Source organism: Oryctolagus cuniculus, chromosome 1 (genome assembly GCF_964237555.1).
Source record: "Oryctolagus cuniculus chromosome 1, mOryCun1.1, whole genome shotgun sequence".
Lineage (NCBI taxonomy): Eukaryota > Metazoa > Chordata > Mammalia > Lagomorpha > Leporidae > Oryctolagus > Oryctolagus cuniculus.
Window position 1 is genome coordinate 51,759,326 of NC_091432.1, and position 17,783 is coordinate 51,777,108.

At 40.4% G+C, this 17,783-nt stretch overlaps 1 protein-coding gene across 2 annotated transcripts in view; it reads left to right on the plus strand.

Moving 5' to 3' along the window:
• The window catches only part of COPB1 (COPI coat complex subunit beta 1), a 49,823-nt gene extending 33,811 nt beyond the window's left edge, over positions 1 to 16,012 (plus strand). For both annotated transcript variants that reach the window (XM_008266482.4, XM_002708825.5), the window contains exons 15-22: positions 1,359 to 1,586; positions 1,718 to 1,897; positions 6,921 to 7,065; positions 9,190 to 9,309; positions 12,060 to 12,205; positions 12,777 to 12,866; positions 15,048 to 15,203; positions 15,672 to 16,012. In XM_008266482.4, coding sequence (XP_008264704.1) covers positions 1,359 to 1,586; positions 1,718 to 1,897; positions 6,921 to 7,065; positions 9,190 to 9,309; positions 12,060 to 12,205; positions 12,777 to 12,866; positions 15,048 to 15,203; positions 15,672 to 15,731 — 1,125 coding nt within the window. In that variant the 3' untranslated portion in view covers positions 15,732 to 16,012. The remainder of the gene's footprint in view (positions 1 to 1,358; positions 1,587 to 1,717; positions 1,898 to 6,920; positions 7,066 to 9,189; positions 9,310 to 12,059; positions 12,206 to 12,776; positions 12,867 to 15,047; positions 15,204 to 15,671) is intronic.
• Positions 16,013 to 17,783: the final 1,771 nt, after the last annotated feature.

Genomic DNA, 17,783 nt, shown 5'->3' on the forward strand with positions numbered 1-17,783 from the left:
CGTGCATTTACCCAGCAACTGAATATCAAGCACCCATTGTTGTACTCTAGACAGTGAGAGGTCCATAAGTTAATGATATAGTTCATATTATGAAAGAGTGCATAGTTTAATAGGGGAGGTGGACACAGTAATATATGTTAACCATAAAATTTACAAAGTTACATAATAATAATATCATATGATAGTCCGTGGAAGGAAAAGTAAGGGCTTATGAAATCAGTTCTATTTGCTGGGATTAATCAGGGACCAGTGAAGGAAATGCCTTTCTCTCTAACGTCTTCATCCACTCATTCATTGTTTTATCCAAAAGTATCTTTTAAATTATTCCTGTCTACAGTTCATACATTCATGATGCCTTCTGACCATTCTGTGTACTCATTTACAATATTACATGAGGGTACTTCAAAAAGTTTGTGGAAAATATGTATTATGAAAAATTTGCATGGATTTTAAAATTATTTTATTCCATTTTCCACAAGCTTCTCATTTTTTTTTTTAAGCAGAGTTAGGGAGAGACAGAGAAAGAGCTCTTGTGTTTGCTGGTTCTCTCCCAAGTGGCTCCAACTACCAGGACTGGGCCAGATGAAGAATATTATTTTCATATATTTAGCAAAAAATTTAATAAGTGAATAGGGCATTAAAGAGCAAATGTGGCAAAATGTTAACAATTGGTGAAATGTGGCCGGCGCTGCGGCTCACTAGGCTAATCCTCCACCTTGCGGCGCTGGCACACCGGGTTCTAGTCCCGGTTGGGGCGCCGGATTCTGTCCCGGTTGCCCCTCTTCCAGGCCAGCTCTCTGCTGTGGCCAGGGAGTGCAGTGGAGGATGGCCCAAGTGCTTGGGCCCTGCACCCCATGGGAGACCAGGATAAGTACCTGGCTCCGGCCGTCGGATCAGCACGGTGTGCCGGCCGCAGCGGCCATTGGAGGGTGAACCAACGGCAAAGGAAGACCTTTCTCTCTGTCTGTTTCTCTCATTGTCCACTCTGCCTGTCAAAAAAAAAAAAAAAAAAAAAAAATTGGTGAAATGTATCATTTTTTTTTTCTATGTATAAGATAAAAAAGATGGCATCATCATGTGGGGTAGTTAGAGGGAAAAACTAGAGCAAGGGAAAACCAGTAGAAAGCAATTGCTCTTTCAGTTGAGGGTTAATTGAAGCCTTAGAAAGTGGTAGTTAGAATAAAAAGGAAGGAGAATAGTACAAAAAAGGTAACTATGAAGATAACATCTAAAGGATTTGCTGTCTTGTTCAGTTGAAATGAAAAGTTAATTTTAGTTCTTGAGTTGTGAGTTATAATAAAGTGACATTATTGCAGTTGGAGAATCATGACACAATAACCATTTTTCTCATTTTCTAGTCTTTTGTTGCGGAGGCTATGTTGCTCATGGCTACAATCCTTCATTTGGGAAAATCCTCTCTCCCTAAGAAGCCAATTACTGATGATGATGTAGACCGAATTTCCCTGTGCCTCAAGGTTTTATCTGAATGTTCACCTTTAATGAATGACATTTTCAATAAGGAATGCAGACAGTCCCTTTCTCATATGTTATCTGCTAAACTTGAAGAAGAGAAGTTATCCCAAAAGGTAAGATGTATATGGTAAAGCCATAAAAAAAGCTTTATGGTTCAGTTTTTAAAATTTTGTTCATTTTTTAGTCCTCATATGTGAGGGTTGTCACTATTAAAGGTTTAGTAAATGTTGTATTCCCAACACAGAAAGAATCTGAAAAGAGGAATGTGACAGTACAGCCTGATGACCCCATTTCCTTCATGCAACTAACTGCAAAAAATGAAATGAACTGCAAGGAAGATCAGTTCCAGCTGAGTCTGCTGGCAGCAATGGGTAACACACAGAGGAAAGAGGCAGCAGATCCCCTAGCATCTAAGCTTAACAAGGTAACAGAATACCATATACACTGTAAATTAATTAAATTGACTACTTAAGAAAGTAGTAATCAGGAAGTTGCTGGTCCTGCTGTTTTCTAAAAGAAAAATGAGCTAGTTTATATACAGCATCAGTTTTTGTCAAGTCTCTATAATTGATAGGGCCATTAAATATCAATTGAAACTCAGAAGTTGATGAAATATTTATTACAGTACTATAAGCCCATTAGATAATATTATAACTTGAACTAGTTGTGTTGTGTGAATCATAAGCTAATCAAGGGAAAATCAACGGACAGGGTTCTGGCTTCTTTGTTGACCTGAGCTTCTCCTGTCCCCTTCTGCTTTAAATAGAGCAGCTCCACTGTTATTTTCTTAATATATTGAGTTCTTTACAAGATTTTCTTAGGAAGTCAATTCGACTCTTTTAAACATAAATTTAGGACTCAATGCATAGTTTAACTGCTTCTCCTTTAAATGAGTGAATAGTCTCAGTTTGATTTTGTTGTTCAGAATAAAGTCAGTAGAACAATTACAACTACTAAAACATGTTTTCTTCCTTAAAATTAGGAATTGATATAAACAATCTTACATATATTAATTTTTGAATTGTAGAAATTAGATAACAAAATTTACCATTTTAATGGATTATTAATGTGTGGATTTTGGCATTCATTGAATTCACATTATTGTACAACCATTTCAACACTGTTTTCATCTTGTAAAACTGAAACTCAATATCCATTAGACAGTAACAACTGATTCCTACTTCCCCCATCACTTGACAGTTACCATTCTGCTTCCTGTCTAGGTGATTTTTTTTTTGAAAATTAAATATATATATAATTTTATTGGAAAAATCAGGTTAGTAAGATATGAACATAGGCCGGCGCCGCGGCTCACTAGGCTAATCCTCCACCTTGCAGCGCCGGCACACCAGGTTCTAGTCCCGGTCAGGGTGCTGGATTCTGTCCCGGTTGCCCCTCTTCCAGGCCAGCTCTCTGCTGTGGCCAGGGAGTGCAGTGGAGGATGGCCCAAGTGTTTGGGCCCTGCACCCCATGGGAGACCAGGATAAGCACCTGGCTCCTGCCATCGGATCAGTGCGGTGTGCCGGCTGCGGCAGCCATTGGAGGGTGAACCAACAGCAAAAGGAAGACCTTTCTCTCTGTCTCTCTCTCCCACTGTCCACTCTGCCTGTCAAAAAAAAAAAAAAAGATATGAATATAGACAACATTTTAGCCAGTAAACAGAGTGAATGTCATTTACAAATAGTAAGAAGACATTTTGAAAATTTCAACATTTTAGGATCCAATAATGCTAAGAAAATATTAATCTACAAATTCTATATTTTCTCAACTGTGAAGTGACAGATAGAACTACCAATTAAAATGTTATCAGTGGCCGGCACCGCGACTCACTAGGCTAATCCTCTGCCTTGCGGCGCCGGCACACAGGGTTCTAGTCCCGGTCAGGGCGCCGGATTCTGTCCCAGTTGCCCCTCTTCCAGGCCAGCTCTCTGCTGTGCATGAATGGCTGTTCAAACAGGTACCTCTGTGGAGAGATGATCACTGGAGTATCTTACTCAGCTGCCAGGGAGTGCAGTGGAGGATGGCCCAAGTGCTTGGGCCCTGCACCCCATGGGAGACCAGGATAAGTACCTGGCTCCTGCCATCGGATCAGCGCGGTGCACCGGCCGCAGCGTGCCGGCCATGGCGGCCATTGGAGGGTGAACGAACCAACAGCAAAAAGGAAGACCTTTCTCTCTGTCTCTCTCTCACTGTCCACTCTGCCTGTCAAAAAATTTAAAAAAAAATGTTATCAATAAGTCATGCAGAAAAATTCATGTTTTTTTTTTTTTTTCATTTAATAAATGTGAATTTACAAAGAGCAACTTTTGTATTGTTGTGGCTCCCCACTGCAACCTCGCTCCCTCCCGCGGCCCTCCCATCTCCCACTCCCTCTCCCATCCTGCCCTTCATCGAGTTTCATTTTCAATTACTTTCATATACAGAAGATCAACTTAGTATACACTAAGCAAGGATTTCAACAGGCTGCGCTCACACAACCGCACAAGGTATAGGGCATTGTTCGACTAGTAGTGTTGTTTTTAAGTTTCATAGTAAAACACATTAAGGACAGAGATCCTACATGGGGAGCCTGTACTCAGTGACTCCCGTTGTTGATTTAACAATTGGCACTCTTATTAATGACATCAGCAATCACCCGAAACTCTTGCTATGAGCTGTCTCAGCTATGGAAGCCCCTTGAGTTCACCAGCTCTGAACTTGTTTAGTCAAGGCCATATCACAGTGGGGGATCCTTCCTCCCTTCAGAGAAAGGCACCTCCCTCCTTGATGGCCTGTTCCTTCTGCTGGGGTCTTGTTCACCAGGATCTTTCATTTAGATCATTTTTTGCCACTGTGTCATGGCTTCCCATGCCTGTGAGACTCTCATGGACCTTTTAGCCAGATCCAAATGTCCCAAGGGTTGATTCTGAGGCAGGAGTGCTGTTTTGGGCATTTGCCATTCTATGAGTCTGCTGTGTGTCCTGCTTCCCCCGCAGGATCATTCTCTCCCTTTTAATTCTATCCTGTCTCAGTGATTTTGACTACTCTGAACATCTTACATAAGTAGCATCAATGTTTGTCCTTTTGTGGTTGGCTTTGTTTCATTTAGCATAATGTTGTCAGGGTTTATCTATATTGTAGCTTATATTAGAATTGCCTTCCTTTTTAAAGCTGAATAATATTCCATTGTAAGTATATCCCACATTATGTTTATCCATTTATTCCTGGACGTGTGGGTTGCTTCCATATTTCAGCTATTATAAGTAATGCTGTGACCATAGATGTACAAATATCTCCTGGGAGTCCTTGCTTTTGGTTATTTTGAGTATGTGTGTGTATGTGTATATATATATATGTATATATATATATATCCAGAAGTAGAATTGGTAGATCTTATGGCAATTATACTTTTAAGTTTTTTGTGGAACTACCTTATTGTTTTTCAAGGTAGTTGCACTGTGTTACATTCTCACTAGCACTGTTCAAGGGTTCTAATTTCTCTACATCTTTTAACAATTATTATTTTCTATTTTTTTTACAGCAACTACCCTTGAGTATGAAATATTATAATGATTTTGATTTGCATTTCTCTAATTATTAGTGTTAGAGACTTTTTATGTGCTTTTGGTTATCTGCCTGTGTTCTTTATTAAATACATGATTTACAAATATTTTCTCCCATTCTGTGGATTTTCATTTGTTAAAATCCTTTGATGCAAGCCGGCGCCGTGGCTCAATAGGCTAATCCTCCACCTTGCGGCGCCGGCACACCGGGTTCTAGTCCCGGTTGGGGCGCCGGATTCTGTCCCGGTTGTCCCTCTTCCAGGCCAGCTCTCTGCTATGGCCAGGGAGTGCAGTGGAGGATGGCCCAGGTGCTTGGGCCCTGCACCCCATGGGAGACCAGGAAAAGCACCTGGATCCTGGCTCCTGCCATCGGATCAGCGCGGTGCGCCGGCTGCAGCGGCGGCCATTGGAGGGTGAACCAACGGCAAAGGAAGACCTTTCTCTCTCTGTCTCTCTCTCTCACTGTCCACTCTGCCTGTCAAAAAAAAAAAAAAAAAAAATCCTTTGATGCACAAAATATTTTAATTTTGATGTTGTCCATTTAATCTGGTGGTTATTTGTTTTGTTACCTGTGACAATATTACATTTTTAAAGTGCTGTACTTGAGTGTTTTTTAATTTGGAGGAGGGTAGGAAGCATTCGGTCTTCGTGGCGTCATAAAAGCATTTCTTGCTATATGATCTGTTTGTTTCCTGAGCTTGGATAGCAAAGACTACCATATTATTTTAATTTTGATTCCTGAGTTTCAGAGAGTGACTAGGGATTTAACTAAAAATATGTACAAATGTATTCAGTTCCTAAGTTGGAACAATGTTTAAATGTGTTTACTAAACATGTTTAATGTCTGCCTACCACTGAACTACTCAGCTTAAAAACAGCACATATACCTTATACTAAGTTAATCAACTTAAAAGCCAAAAGCTGCCTGAATATCATTTTTTTAAAAAGATTTTATTTATTTGATAGGTAGAGTTACAGACATTGAGAGGGAGAGGCAGAGAAAAAAGTCTCTTTCATCTGCTGTTTCACTCCCCAAATGGCTGCAACGGCTGGAGCAGGGCCAATCCAAAGCCAGGAGCCAGGAGCTTCTTTTGGGTCTCTCACACAGGTGCAGGGACCCAAGCACTTGGGCCATCTACTGCTTTCCCAGGCCGTAGCAGAGAGCTGGATTGGAAGAAGAGCAGCTGGGACTAGAACCAGCATCCATATGGGATGCTGGTACTGCAGGCAGAGAATTAATCTGTGCCACAGTGCCGGCCCCTGAATATCATTTTTAAATTAAATTCTATATTGTGGCCGGTGCCATGGCTGACTAGGCTAATCCTCCACCTGTGGAGCCGGCACACCGGGTTCTAGTCCCGGTCGGGGCGTCGGCTTCTGTCCTGGTTGTTCCTCTTCCAGTCCAGCTCTCTGCTGTGGCCCAGGAGGGCAGTGGAGGATGGCCCAAGTGGTTGGGCCCTGCACCCACGTGGGAGACCAGCAGAAGCACCTAGCTCCCGGCTTCAGATCGGCGCAGCCCGCCGGCCGTAGCAGCCATTAAAGGGAGTGAACCAACGGAAGGAAGACCTTTCTCTCTGTCTCTCTCTCACTGTCTATAATTCTCTCTCTATCTCTTTCTCTCACTGTCTAACTCTGCCTGTCAAAAAATAAAAATAATAAATAAAATTAAAAAATAAAATTCTATATTGTATGAATACTGTTTTTTAAACCTAGGACCTGTTATATCTAATGTCCTACTTTAAATTTTCATTTCTACATTATAGAACAGTTTTATCATGCCTGTTTCAAAATGACTTTTCTAATCTGAGCACTGCTATTAATTATTTACCAGACGTAATCATTTGGTGAGGATGTGTTTGGTTAAATTGTCATTCCTTTGATTATACCTTTATTTTTTTATTGCAGGTCACACAGTTGACAGGTTTCTCAGATCCTGTATATGCAGAAGCTTATGTTCATGTCAACCAGTATGATATTGTCCTGGATGTTCTTGTTGTGAACCAAACCAGTGATACTTTGCAGAACTGCACATTAGAGTTAGCTACTCTAGGTGAGGAAATTTATTATAAAGAAAGAAAAAGATACTGCTACATAGTAGATCTTCATGGCAGGTTGTGCACAGGTTTTAGTATAAGCATTCTCTTGAATTACATTTTGATTCAAGGCTTAGTTTTAAATTTTACATGTTGTCTCCTTTAACTCCAGTTGTCTAAACCTCTGTTGTGTTGATTTTCTTTTCTTTTTTTTTTTTTTTTTTTTTTTTCTGGACAGGCAGAGTTAGACAGTGGGGAGAGAGAGACAGAGAGAAAGGTCTTCCTTCCCGTTGGTTCACCCCCAAAATGGCTGCCAGGCCATCGCGCTGCGCCAATCCAAAGCCAGGAGCCAGGTGCTTCCTCCTGGTCTCCCATGCGGGTGCAGGGCCCAAGCACTTGGGCCATCCTCCACTGCCTTCCCGGGCCGCAGCAGAGAGCTGGACTGGAAGAGGAGCAACCAGGACAGAACCGGTGCCCCAACCAGGACTAGAACCAGGAGGGCTGGCGCTGCAGGCGGAGGATTAGCTTAGTGAGCCACAATGCTGGCCTGCTCTATTGATTTCTGATACTTGTGACACATTTAGATGGATTCATTCATTGAACTTAATCTAGTAAATACAAGTTTTTCTACATATCATACAAGTTATTTAAGTTAGAGATTTAGTGAGTGACTCAGAATTTTAAGTGCCTTAGAATTAGGTATTCCCTGAATCGTAGCTGTTACATACCATGTGTAGCTGAAGTAATACATCATTACGACATGTAGCATTGTAAGATTATATTTTTCTCTTGATACCAACTTTATATTGGTTTTTAAATTAAAAAATGTAAATTGTATATAGAAACAGTGCAGTGCCCCCAGCAAATTTAATGTTTCTTCTGCAAGAATTAGGAGACTTCAAGATAACAAAGTAGTGGCAGTGGTCAGTCCCTACCTGACCTGTCTACCTCCTGTTCCCTTGCTGTGTGTTCAGCAGATCTAGCGCTGTTCTATACCTGTCACCACCTGTAATGGGTTCTTTTCCCTTGGAGTCCCTATAGAGACGCCACTGTGGGTTCTGCCCATACCTGGATTTTGGGTTTATAAATTCACAATGGTGGGAATAAATTTATGCAAAAAAAAAGATAACAAAGGAGAACATATGTTTACTCTTAGTTCTTCAGCATAGTGTAGTAACCTGTATAAAGAACTATGTCTCTTAAGAATTTATAAACTTGAGGCAGATACTGCGGTGTAATGGGTAACCTCCTGCAATGCCCAGCATCCCATATAGGCACCAGTTCCAGTCCCAGCTGCCCTACTTCCAATCCAGCTTCTTGCTAATGTGCCTGGGAAAGAAGCAGAGGATGGCCCAGATGCTTGGGCCCCACTACCCATGTGGGAGACCTGGATGGAGTTCAGGCTCCTGCTCCAGCCTGACCCAATTCTGGCCATTGTGGTAATTTGGGGCATGAACCAGCGGATGGAACATCTCTCTCTCTCTTTCTCTCTCTGTTTCCTCCCTCCCCAACTCTGCCTTTCAAATAAATAAGTAAACCTTAAAAAAAATTTTAAACCTTCATGCAAATTCTTTAATTTTTCTTTGTAATGGAATATATAGTTTAAGACTTAAGCTTTAAGTAATTGCCCCTCCATGAATTAAATATTAAAAATATTAAGATACCTGTAATTTTTTGAAAATGTACATATTAATATAATGAGGATGCTAAATGAATTTGTTTCATCATAATATTTAAAACATATTCTTCATGTTATTTTTCTAGAAACTGTTAAATTCATACTTTTATTTTTTAAAACTTTTATTTATTTATTTGTAAGGCAAGCAGACACATCTCTAATCTCCTGGTTCATTCCCCAAATACCCACAACAACTGGGGCTGGGCCAGGTTGAAATTAGAAGCCAGGAACATAATATGGATCTCCCATGTGGGTGGCAGGGACCCAACGATTTGAGTCATTACCTGTTGCCTCCCAGGGTATGAATTATCAGGGAACTGAGCTACAACTTGAACCAGGCACTCCATTATGGGATGCGGGAATTCCAAGCAGTGTCTCAACCTGTATGCTGCTCCAAGATGCATACATTTTAAAATTTTATCGTTAATATATGTATTTTAACCATGTCCAAACTTTTTTTCAGGAGACCTGAAACTTGTGGAAAAACCATCTCCTTTGACTCTTGCTCCCCATGACTTTGCAAATATTAAAGCTAATGTGAAAGTAGCATCAACAGAAAATGGAATAATTTTTGGTAATATAGGTAAGGTGGTGTTTTATGCCATGTGGTAGTTCAGTATTTTTTTTTATTACAGAATTTCTGTAATGAGTTGCTGTGGGGCACTCTCTATGTTGCCAAGCATCGTTCTATGCTCTGGATATACAGAAATGAACCATATAGAGTCACCGTCCTCAAGAAACTATTAGGCAAAGGGAGGAGATAGATAAGGAAATAATAAGATTATAATACAATGTCCTAGGGACTAATTTACATAGTAGATCATAGTAGAAACAGTGGTTTGAGATCATAGTAGAAAAAAATGGTAACAGGGTGGAAGGATTTATGAAGAAAGAAGATGATATATTATCAAAGGATAACATTTGAACTGAGTCTAAACCTTCATACAGACATTTGTTCCCACATATATAAGGATGTTTCAGAATTAGGATTAGTTTGTTCAGAAGCATTCAGTCCATAAGCAGATTTTCTAACAATTTCTATCATAGGAATAGGTTTACCATGGTGAGGAACGAAATCTCCAGATAGCTGGTAGTTGAGTAAGGAAAATATGTAAGTATATGAACATGTGTAAAATAGATACATGCACTACAAATGGTGACTATTATGAAAGCAGCCTGTTCTAGGTAGGATGGAAGTAAGGAAGAGATTTGTCCAATTCTCAGAATGTTGAGAGCTTGTAGGACAGGGATTAGTAATGGCTTCCTGGGGGAGCTGATATTTAAGTAAGGTTTTAAAAGATTTGTAAGTGTTCTACGGACAGACAAGGGTGCAGCTGGAACAAATGTAAGCAGTTTGATATATCTGGAGTTCAGAGTACAGTGGAGGGTCATGGGAGGAAAAAACTTAAATTAGGAAGGTTAATGGAAGTCATATTTTATTTGCCATGCTAAGCATTTCAATTTTTATTTGTGGAAGGGGTAACATTAAGAAATTGTAAATGAGTGAATTAAATGATGAACTTTTTTTTTTTTTTTTTTTTTTTTTTTGACAGGCAGAGTGGACAGTGAGAGAGAGAGACAGAGAGAAAGGTCTTCCTTTGCCGTTGGTTCACCCTCCAATGGCCGCCACGGCCGGCGCGCTGCGGCCGGCGCACCACGCTGATCCGATGGCAGGAGCCAGGATCCAGGTGCTTTTCCTGGTCTCCCATGGGGTGCAGGGCCCAAGCACCTGGGCCATCCTCCACTGCACTCCCTGGCCATAGCAGAGAGCTGGCCTGGAAGAGGGGCAACCGGGACAGAATCCAGCACCCCGACCGGGACTAGAACCGGGTGTGCTGGCGCCGCAAGGTGGAGGATTAGCCTAGTGAGCCGCGGCGCTGGCCAATGATGAACTATTTCTGTGATAGCACTGTAGGAGATTGATCAGAAGAGGCAGGAAGATTAACTAGTAGACTATTGCCGAAGCCGAAGTAACAAAGGACAGGGAGCTTAAACAACTGAAGTAAGAGTTGGAAGAGAAAGAAAGAGTTAGCGTTGAGGAAGGAAGTGGCTAGATTATCTCTCAGATTTCTGGATTGGATTACGTTGTTGTTTGTGTCACTCACCCAAACAGGAAATACAGGAAATCAAATTTGAGAGAACACGTAATTTAATCTTGAGCAAGTTGAATATTAAAAGTGTCTAAAGATATGCAATAGCAGTTTATTGTGAGTCTTGACACAAACGATCTAAACTAGAGATAAATATTTATTTAAGAGTAACAGGAGGGACCAACACTGTGGCATAGTGGGTAAGGCTGTTGCCTGCAGTGCCAGCTTTCCATATGGGCACTTTATGAGTCCTGGCTGCTCCACTTCTGATTCAGCTTTCTGCTATGGCCTGGGAAAGCAGTAGAAGATGGCCCAAGTCCTTGGGCCCTTGCACCTGTGTGGGAGATCCAGAAGAGGCTCCTGGCTCCTAGCTTCAGATTGGTGCAGCTCCAGCCATTGTGGCCATTTGTGGAGTGAACCAGCAGATGGAAGACCTCTCTCTCTCTCTCTCTCTCTCTGTCTCTCTCTCTGTAACTCAACCTCTCAAATAAATAAATAAAATCTTAAAAAAAAAAAAAAAAGATTTCAGAGTGAAAGAGATAATGATTGATGGAGTGAGATCCTTGACCAATGAAGAGATCTCAGTTGTCAGGAAGTATTAGTCCTGAAGTGAACAGGCAGTATATAAAAGGGGAAGAGGAGAGAGTAGATACAGAGAAATATTTATTTTTAATAAATTGGACTGAAAATTAAAGGACCTTTTTCTTGGTAACCCCAGTTTTCCCTTAAAGTAGAAGGAGTGAGGGACTGTCAAGACACTAGTAAGAGGAAAGGTAGGCACCAGAGTGAAACTTCCCACTATGGAAGAGACAGTCATGAGAGCAAATGATCTTACGTTGTTAAAGCGCTGTGGTTCAGCAGTGCACCCACAGTGAGAATACTGAACTGCCTGTGTGTCTGCTGCAGTGGCTAGGACACTACAATGGGACTGAATTATTTGTTTAAAAACATAATGTGCCTGAGTTTGAATCCTGTCCCCACCACTTACTGTTGTTCAACCTTGTGCAATTTATTTAACTTCTGTGCTTTTGTTTCTTCATCTGTACGATAGAAAATAATAATACCATCAGATAGGATTTTGGGGGCCAGCCCTACAATACTTATAGAGCACTTAGAGCCCAGTACATAATAAATATTCTGTAAACGTTTACGTAATAAATAATATCATAATTGTTATTTGTATATGTTAAAACCTAAAGTCGAAATTTGCCTTAGTGATTGGAGATCTTTTTGTTTATTGCAGTCTATGATGTGTCTGGAGCAGCGAGTGACAGAAATTGTGTGGTCCTCAGTGATATCCACATTGACATCATGGACTACATCCAGCCTGCAACTTGCACTGATGCTGAATTCCGTCAGATGTGGGCTGAATTTGAATGGGAAAACAAAGTTAGTTCTTGGGAGATTTCCTTGCACCCATTCATCTTTTTTCCTTTGGCTAATTTTGAGGGATTTCCTGTTCAATTAATCCCACTAAAAAGCGTCATGTTTGAAAAGCAAACAGTCTTGATATCTGTTCCTTCAAATTAGCCATAACTGAAAATCATGCAAGTAGTTTAGTAATTTGCCATTGTAAGTTGATTAGAGTAGCAGTTCTATAATCTGATTAAGACATTATATGCAATATTCCATCCTTTCTACCTAATAATAGCTTACCACTGAATATAGTATCTACAAGAGGCTTTGCAGAGTCTCTGCTCCTCTAGTGATCTTTGTCCCATCAAGCTTTGATTTCTATTAGAAATATTCTGTATGCTTCTTGTTGATCTGTTATCTGTATCTAAAAGCACTGACAGCAAACAGCAGGTTGTTGGGATTTTGTAGATGTTATTTACCTTCTTGTTGCCTGCTCTTCCCCTCTGTATGAGAGTTGGAAGTAGGTTCTAATATGAAATATCACTGATCGGCAGATTTCTCACTGCAAGGTTTATGATCTCCTTGACATTGTTTTTCTTTACAGGTGACAGTTAACACCAATATGATTGACTTAAATGACTATTTACAGCACATACTAAAGTCAACCAATATGAAATGCCTCACTCCAGAGAAGGTAAAATTTGCAAAATTTCTGAAATCTGAGAGAGAATAATAGACTCCTGGCTGCTTCTAGTATAATTCTGGTTTTCTTCAGCTTGGGAAAAGTAGTGTCATTCTAGAGTAGCTAGAAGGCCCCCTGGCAGCAGGTTAAGCTGCTGCCCAGGACCCCCACATCCCATATCAGAATGCTAGTTCCAGTCCTGGCTCCTATACTGTTTTATTTTATTTTATTTTAAAGATATATTTATTTGAAAGAGTTAAAAGAGAGAAAAAAATCTTCCATCCACTGAGTTCGTGGGATTTACTCCCCAAATGGCTGCAATGGCCAGGGCTGAGCCAAGAGAAAGCCAAGAGCCAGGGGTTTCTTTCAGGTCTCCCACATGGGTACAGGGGCCCAAGCACTTGGGCTATCCTCTGCTGCTTTCCCAGGCACATTAGCAGAGAGCTAGATCTGAAATGGAGCAGCCGGACTCAAACCAGTGCCCCTATGGGATGCCAGCAGTGCAGGCAGCTACTTAACCACCATGCCACTACGTTGGCCCCCTCCTTTGCTTCTGACCCAGCATCCTGATATTGCTCCTGGAAAGGCAGCAAGTGATGGCCCAAGGCCTTGAGTCCTTGCCACTCACATGGGAGAGTGGGAGACCTGGGTGGATTTCCTGGCTCCTGGTTTGCTCCTGGCCCAATCCTGGCTATTGGGGACATGGAAGAACTCTCTGTGTCATGTGCCTCCCTCTTTCTCTGTCACTCTGCCTGTCAAATAAATCTTAAGTTAATTTCTAGAATGTACAGATCTGCTTATTACCTCTTTCTGTTGGAATATATCATCCTACTTGTTCCTAGTGCAGTGGCTCAGTTAACTAGTCAAATTAATTTCTTCTTAGCAATCTTTTACCCCTTTCAGCTAGAGAGTTATTCCAAAATATTTTATTTTTGATACTAGATTAGTAAATGTCCCTGACTTCTTTGATGGGCTCAATTTATAGGTCAGAATATATTTACTCAAATCTAGAATTAGTATACTAAGACTCTATTTAAAAAAAAAAAAAAAAAGGGATTTATTTGTTTGAAAGACAGTTACAGAGAGAAGTAGAGACAGGGGTCTTCCATCCAATGATTCACTCCCCAAAATGGCCATAGTGGCTGGAGCTGGGCCAATCCGAAGCCAGGAGCCAGGAGCCTCCTCTGGGTCTCTCACATAGGTGCAGGGACCCAAGGACTTGGACCATTCTCCACTACTTTCTCAGGCTCATTAGCAGGGAGCTGGATTGGAAGTGGAGCAGCCAGGACTCGAATCGGCGCCCATATGGGATTCTGGCATTGCAGGCTAGCTTTTTAACATGCTGTGCCACAGCATCAGCCCCTACCATGACTCTTTTTTTTTGACAGGCAGAGTGGACAGTGAGAGAGAGAGACAGAGAGAAAGGTCTTCCTTTTGCCATTGGTTCACCCTCCAATGGCCTCCGCACCGCGGCCGGCATGCTGCGGCCGGCGCATCGCGCTGATCCAAAGCTCGGAGCCAGGTGCTTCTCTTGGTCTCTCATGCGGGTACAGGGCCCAAGGACTTGGGCCATCCTCCACTGCCTTCCCGGGCCACAGAAGAGAGCTGGCCTGGAAGAGCGACAACCAGGACAGAATCCAGCACCCTGACCGGGGCTAGAACCCGGTGTGCCGGCGCCACAGGCAGAGGATTAGCCTATTGAGCCGCAGCGCCAGCCCCCTACCATGGCTCTTATGTTTGTGTGTGTATAACAAAAAACCAGAAAGAAAAGGAAACTATGCTGAAGCTCTAAATAATATTTTTCCTTTATTAAATTTCTGTTACAGTATTCATTTTATCAATAAAAGAATGCTGCCAAACAAGTAGGTTTTAATTGATAAGTTAGTTTATTTAGAAAATGCTAAGTCCAACTGAAATAATCCCTTCATGGAGCCTAAGATCTGACATGGCAGGCATCCAAACAAGTTAGGAGAATACAAGTTGAAGTAGGTACTTTTTCTTTAAAGCCAGGTTTATCAAAGTATAATGTACACACAGTTTTATCTGTATAGTTTTATGAGTTTTCACAAACTTATAAAGCCAGGTAACCACCACCATATAAATACTATTTACTGAATAATGTACTGCGCTGTTTGCTTTTGCATATGTGTAGTTCTCCAGTTAAGTATTGAATTTATTGTGAATTTCTTGTAGGCCCTTTCTGGTTACTGTGGCTTTATGGCAGCCAACCTTTATGCTCGTTCCATATTTGGAGAAGATGCACTTGCAAATGTCAGCATTGAGAAGCCAATTCACCAGGGCCCAGATGCTGCTGTTACTGGCCACATAAGAATTCGTGCAAAGAGTCAGGTAACAATTCCTCTCTTTCTCCTTTTTTTTTTTTTGGAGAGCATTTCTGAACTGAACAAAGGGAGAAAGAATTTATGTCTGTCTTATTTGTTTAGTGTCTTTTGTCGCTCATGCTTCATGCATTACATGCATATATATGATACTCTAAATATATAGAACTTTTGCTTCATTAAAATGGTTCAACTTTTGGGCCTGTTATTCTGGGATATTTGCTTTTAAAACAAATTGATTCCTCTAGGATGTTTGTGAAATGAATTCTCTAAAATGTTTTGTAAGCTAAGGTACAAATTACTGACTTTTTTTGTAAATCCAGCACTAAATTCAATCCAATAAAGTCTTAGTTTTTTTTTGCACATCTTCATTGCATTGTTGATGTGGTATCATTCAATGAGGGCTTAATTGAAATGGAATAACCTGCTGGTTGTGCATAGTTTCAGTCACTATAAACATCTTCATTCTTCTTTACAGGGAATGGCCTTAAGTCTTGGAGATAAAATCAACTTGTCTCAGAAGAAAACTAGTGTATAAGAATAGACACAAAGTCCTTGAAGCTTTACAGTTAAAATCTAGATATCGGCTTATTGGCCTCCAACATCTTTTGTACTCTTTCATGCTTTATGTTATATAGAGTTCATGCTAAATGCATTCCAGCCAATAATTTATAACCTTTCCCTTAAATCAAGATTGAGTTTAAAATTATAATTTGTCTTTTGTCTTAACCAGTTCTGAATGCTGTCCTCAAAGTATATAATGTTTCTCACATGTACCAAGACCATTTTCACAGTACAATAAAAAGATTTATTCATAAATTTTTTTGTTATTTTATAAATAAATGAATAATTACATTATTTTAGATATGTAGCAATGAATTTTTTGGTTGAGTTATACATTTCTATTACAAACTGAAATTACTCTGAGTTGTGACTATATACAGCTTTATTAAGAAAAATTTATAAACTCAATGGCATAAAATGAGACAGCCCTTGATTTACTTGATTGTTTTTTACTTATTTAATTCTGCAATACTGGTATCTCTAAAAAGGCCTTGTCGTGTTCTAAAGAGCTTTTCCCTGAATTTAGCTTCAGGAATAAAGTATCAAAATAACTTGAAAACAGATTCATCTTCAGCATAAAGGAATATTGTGAACTCTATCTTAATCATCTTTAATCATAGTAAAAAGTAGATAATCTAGAATAGTTTTTAACCATACATGTTTCACTTTGATAATTATGTTTGTTAGGAATTAAATTGGTTCTAGCTGATTACAGAAGCTGTACTGGGAGGATTCACCTAAAAAGACTTCAGAAAGCTGCCCTGTTCTCTCATTGCCTTGTGCCTCGCTCCCCTTTTCCTCAGTCTACACTAGTGCAGGGTACCATCACTCCCCAATATGATTCCAAGGGCATTTTTTTAGCTTAATTTCCCAGGCTGATTATGCCCTCCTTTTGGCCCTTATCTCCACTGGGATGGTTGAGGTAGTCTTTTAGCTAAGTCTAAACTTCAGCTATTGTATCTTGTCTTCCAGCTAGGCTTCAGGCTACATTCCCCATGAGATATGGTTTGTGAAAGAGTGAAAGCATCATCTATTTCAGTGAGAATGGAATTATTTGTTTTGAGTGTAAGGAGATTGATGCCTTGGATGATGTCAAAACCTTTGAAGCCACTTGCATTTTTCATCAGTAAACCAGAAGATTACAGGGCATTTGAGATTCCAGAGCACTGAGGTCTCGAAACAAAACCAGTGGCTCCCAAATGGAGAAGATAATAGGAATGCAAGAAAAAGGTCAGTTCGATGCATTGAGTCAAAGGGTGGAGATTTGTGATGAGTGCAGAGGAACTGATGTGACCTCGTTTGAATTAGATCATTTCTCCAAGTCTGTTCTTTTAACATTAGCTAATTAATTAGCTATCATTAAATATTTGGAGAAAAAAAGGATTCCATAGTCAAATAAGTTTGAGAAAAGCTACATACTGTCTTGTATGAAGAATTCATAGTGCATATTTGCGTACTAAAGATTCTGAGAAGCCTTTAAGTAACAAAAGCATATTTGGTTTAATTCATCATTTCCTAATCTTATTTGACCAGAGAATTTGCACCCCCCTCCCTTTTTTTTGAGATATATTTGTTTATTTGAAAGACAGAGTTACGTGAAAGAGAGGGAGAGATAGAGAGTGATCTTCTATCTGCTGGTTCATTTCCGAGATAGCTGTATCAGCCAAGGCTGGGCCAGGGCAAAGCCATGAGAAAGGAACTCCATCCAAGTCTCCCACATGGGTGCAGAAACCCAAGGACTTGGGCCATCCTCTGTTGCTTTTCCAGGTGCATTAACAGGGAGTTGGATCAGAAGTAGAGCAGCCAGGACTGAACCAGTGCCCATGTGGGATGCCACCTATGCCACAGTGCCGCCCCCAAGAATCTATTTTTTATAGACTACCTCTTGACATTCTATAGGACAGAGAAAGTTGCTTAGTATATTAAAGAGGGTAGTCCTATATTCTCAGTCAACCAGTATTAAATTTAAGATGTCAAGGAATTATGTTTCTATGTATTCTAGAAGATACCTATATCTTTTCATATT